Here is a 4,540-nt window from a genome sequence, read left to right as displayed (position 1 = left end):
CTTTGGCAGAAGAGGCGTTTGCTCCCTCTGTACTGCTGGGAGAGGCTGGGTGGGATAGGAAAGCAAATGGAAATGCAGACGGTGCTCTGCTGAGCATGGCTAGTTAAAGAGCCCGACTATTGGGTTGGGATGTCTCCAAACTGCCTCGAAGCAGGGGAAAATTTTGCCAGCTGTTACTGGGGCATTCTCCTTTGGGAAGCCCTGGCAGTGCTCCTCGTGCTTTCTCCAGTGGAGTGTCTTTATCTTCCAGGCAACGTTAGCGGTGCCCGAAGCAGAGCACAAGTCTACCGGGTAAGAGCGCTTTCTTGACATCGAAGTTTTCCCGGGGATTTGGCTCAGCCAGCTGTGTGCTATTTTTGCACTCCCTTGCCTTGTTTTCAGGGCTCCCGACCTTTACCTAGGGTAGTGGAAAGGAGCCTTTTGTAAACCAGAGTAAGGGAAAAGGGGCTGAGGGGGTTGGGGAAGGGGGGAGGTAGAAGGCCCATGGGAACCCTTTCCTCCGATGGGCTGCTGCTGCACAAGATCTGCTTTCACTTTGCTTCCAGGACCTCACTGGTTTGGCGTGACCAGAAGAGGCAGGAGCTCCAGGAGAAGGAAGCCCATGTGTCTGCTACAATGGAACAGTTTGTGCAGGCAGTGAGCAAGGTTCTGGAAGATAATCGCATCCAAGGGGAGAAGAGAGAGGTAAAGGTGCTGGGGGCGAGCCAGAGAGCTCAGTGCCCTCGGAGGGGTTCCTCCTGCTGGTTCCTCTTGGCCCTTTTCGGTGGTAGCTCTGTCCTTGTGCTGCCTGCCCCACACCTGACTGCCAGGGCTCAGTTTTGCTTGCACTCTGAGCAGCACTGTGAACTTCTCCCTGGGCTGGGTGTCCAGCCAGGCACCTGCTGGGCTTGGCTCAGCTTTGGAGGCCCTTCCTAGAAACTTGCAGGTCAGTCCCATCCTCCGGCCCAGCTGGAAGGGGGCCTCTGCATGCAGCAGCTGGCTCAGGGCATGACTCCATCTCCAGGCTGCTCTGGAGAGTACACAGGGTGGGGAACATGGCTCTCAGGCAGAACCTGAAGGCGGTCTGTGCTTTGGCTCTGGACACTGGTGGCCTTTTCCAGGCTTCACGTGGTTCATCTGGGAATGCTCACAGTCTGGCACCTTTTCTGACAGGTCTTGCCTTGGGTTTTCTGACACGGAGCCCTTCCTTAGCTCTCTGCTAGGAGTCTGCTCATGCAGAACTGCTGTGTGTTTGTGCTCACTGCTGTATCTCCATTCCTTTTTTTTTTATTATTATTTTTCCCCAGAACATTCTGCACTTCACAACGAACGCATTTGAAAAGGCGCTTAAAATCTACACCTGGATGCCTGACTGGGCCCTGAAATCCTTAGGTATGTAGACAGAGTTCAGCTTGTGTCTGACTCTCCCCAAAGCAACAAGCTCTGCATTCAGCGTGAGAAACACATCATAATTCACTGCTTCTGCTAATCTCCTGCCTGTCCTGGTGAACTTCTTCCCATATTCATTTCAGGTGCCACAATTGATGTGCAGAGGACTTCCAAGAGTTATGGCGGGAAAGACGCAAAGAAGTGGTGGATTTTTCCACTCTTTTCTTTTGCAAAACATCCAGAGACCATATTGCAGGTATTGTAAGAGAAATTGTGACAGCTGGTTTACTTTCTTGCTTTCTGGTTGGGAGACCATGCGTTTCTAGTGTGGGTGGGAGTTCTGTGAGTGTGCTGAGCCATGGAAGCTGCAAGAGATGTTTTCTGGGCCCCCAGCACTGATCTGGTCAACCAAATCAGCCCGAAGAATGCCTGAAATGGTCCTCACAGGTCCAGCTCAGTTTTTGAAGGTTGATGGAGTGACATACATGTACATTAGGAACACCACCCTGCCTCTGCCTTTCAGAAAGCCTCTCAGGCCTCTGCCTTTGAGAAAGCAGAACTGGATTGCGAAAGGCAATTGAGCCTAGGCACTCTCAAAACTTGTGCATCTTCACCTTCTGTTCATAGCCTAGCGTTTACTTGTGAGCTGAATTGCGACCTATAGAGAAGGCAAGGTCTGTGGCTCCTTGCTGAACAGCCAGATCTGTTGGCCCTCTGACTGCCTTGCCACTGACGGTCACTGGCTTTCTCGTTGCAGCCCAGTATCTCCCCAGGCGACTGCTGGGCCTTCCAAGGATCTCAGGGACACGTCGTCATTCGGTTGCCGGTGAAAATCTGGCCAGCAGCTTTTACCATCTGGCATATCTCCAGGACAGTCTCTCCTTCCGGAGAAGTCAGCAGCGCCCCCAGAGAGTTTGCTGTCTCTGTAAGTCTCTGCCTGGCACTTCTTTTTGGGAGGCCCTGGCCGCAAGGAAAAGCAGCGCCAGAAAGCGTGGTGTGTTCCCTCAGGTATCTGAGGATTGGTTGCTGCAGAGCACCGCATCCTATCGAGGGGCACTGGAGACACTTGAGCATTGTTAGACACGCCTGGAACCTTCTTCTGTGGTTCACAGACAAGGATCTGGGAGCAATTGCTCCAAGTGCCCTGACTTGGGTTCACTCTCACTTGCACTAGAATACTGCTAGAGCCAAGGAAGGTGGGAAAGGGTTCCCAGCTTTGGCCTCAGCATATTCTTTTTCTGATGGCCTGCTTGAGACTGACCTGCCCCCATCATCTCTTGTCTTTGAGGGAGTGGATGAGGACAAAACGGAAACGTTCCTTGGGCTATTCGCCTACAGCGTGGATGGAATGATTGCTCAGACCTTCCATGTGCAGGTATGGCAAGTGCGTGTGGGCAGGATGGCAGGGAGGAAGGACGGGTTGTCTGCTAGTCTCTGGAAGAGAGGGTTCAGATGATCACCCAAGCCACCCTCTGCTCTCCCATGTGGCTGCCTCCTGCTGGCAGGATGAGGTGCTTAGCCCACCTTTGGAAGTGCTTTCCTTTTCTTTCTGGTAAAGCAGAAAAAGCAGCAGTGGGAAGGGGCTCTGGAAGGGAATTAGTCCCCTTTAGGGCGAGGAGGAAGAACTGGGGGTGGGAGGGGAGATTGCAGACATCTGTCTCCATCAGCAAGACTGTCCCAGTGTCCCAAGGCAGCATAGGCAGCAGAGCAACTTGGGTTTCCATAGCTCCCCTCAGCAAGCCTCTGAGGCCAGGGCTTTGCTGTCTAGGCACAGAGGGTGCCTCTATGGCCCTGGTGAGAAAGGGCCTTCTGATTTCCCTTGCTTCCTCCTCTGTCGGGGCTGCCATTTGGTCTGCAGCAAGGGGAGTGCTGGCAAAGAGAGCTACATGGTTGTGCTGCAGTTCTTCCCACATGAGTAATGATGCTTCCCCTTGTTTTCTTTACAGAAGGAGCCTCCCAAAACGTTCCGCCATATCAGATTGGAGGTGCGAAGCAACTGGGGAAACCCAGAATACACCTGCATCTATCGAGTGCAGGTTCATGGGCAGATAGAAAAGCCACAAGAATTTCTTAAACACGAATAATAACGTTAGAAAGATGTGGCAGCTCAGTTTCATGTGTTTCAGCCAACCCTGAGGGTGGTCCCTGAAGCAGTGCACTGGGTTTACGTGACAAGGCGTTGGTAGCCGGAGGGGGCTGCAGGGGTGTTCTGAGTTTTAAATTCGGTGTCGCTGCCATTCTGCAGCCACCCCCTGACAGTATAAAAGCAGTCCCTAGGGAGGGCCATGACCCAGGAATGCTGCAAACAGGACGCCCAAATGGGATAGGCTTGGCAGTTAGCACAGGCAGTTTGCGTGGGGCTGAGAGGAGCATGGGGAGTATCCTCTCCTCCCTTTCCCACCTCCCTTTCTCTTCCTCCCCTCTCCTCTGGGAACTCTGCCTCTTACAACTTAGAATTTTAGCAAGGAAGCTACCACAGGGAGTTCTAACGAGCCTGCTAGTTTGCCATGGTTGGACCCCAGCAGAAGGCTGTTGTCAAGAAAAATGAATGGAGACCCAGACAGAGGTCCCACGCAAACATGTGAGTGCCCAGGGCTCGGGCTGCAGCGAGTGCCAGAGCCTGGCCCCTGCAGTGCAGGGCAGCAGATGCGACCAGGTGAATGATTTACTCAGCCTTGTGGCTGACCTGAAGGAAGAGGTGGGGAGGCTGAGGAGCGTTAGGGAGAGTGAGACAGAGATAGATTGGTGGAGCCCGTCCCTAGCAGCCCTGAGGCTTAGGCAGCCAGCAGAGGCTCCGTGAGAAGCACATCACCCCCTACTGCCTTGTGAGCAGCTAATAGGAGGGGACCAGCAGGCAGACAGAGCTCCTGCCACAGGGAACCCCCTCTCTTTCCTTCCCTTCTCCTCATCTCCCCCGTAACACCATCATAGAAGACAGCCTCTTCTCAGAGGCCTGTGGGGACAGGACAAGAGGCAACGGCCACAAAATGGAGCCCAGGCAGTTCCGCACCAACGGGCGGAAGAAATTCTTCCCAGAGAGGTCTCTTGCGTCAGCCGCGTCCAATGGGCGCCCGCGGCGGCCGGAGGGGCGGGAAGAGCGAGCCAATGGGAGAGGGAGAAGGGGGCGCGCGGCCCACCCGCCCGGCGGTCACGCGCCCCGCGGTGGGTCACG

General features: G+C 54.3%; 1 protein-coding gene across 1 annotated transcript; it reads left to right on the top strand.

Annotated features, from left to right (window-relative positions):
• Positions 1–483: 483 nt before the first annotated feature.
• On the top strand, positions 484–3,452 carry LOC309891404 (sperm-associated antigen 4 protein-like; the record flags this gene model as incomplete). The annotated part of the gene is made up of 6 exons (XM_082785771.1): positions 484–684; positions 1,287–1,371; positions 1,512–1,624; positions 2,126–2,293; positions 2,657–2,743; positions 3,315–3,452. 6 exons carry the CDS (start codon positions 484–486, stop codon positions 3,450–3,452), a joined length of 792 nt encoding a protein of 263 aa, XP_082641897.1.
• Between the last annotated feature and the right edge of the window lie 1,088 nt (positions 3,453–4,540).

This window comes from Aythya marila, assembly GCF_965140915.1.
Source record: "Aythya marila genome assembly, contig: HAP1_HAP1_SCAFFOLD_174, whole genome shotgun sequence".
NCBI lineage: Eukaryota > Metazoa > Chordata > Aves > Anseriformes > Anatidae > Aythya > Aythya marila.
Note: the sequence above shows the minus strand (reverse complement) of the source record. Positions and strands in the feature narration are given on the sequence as shown.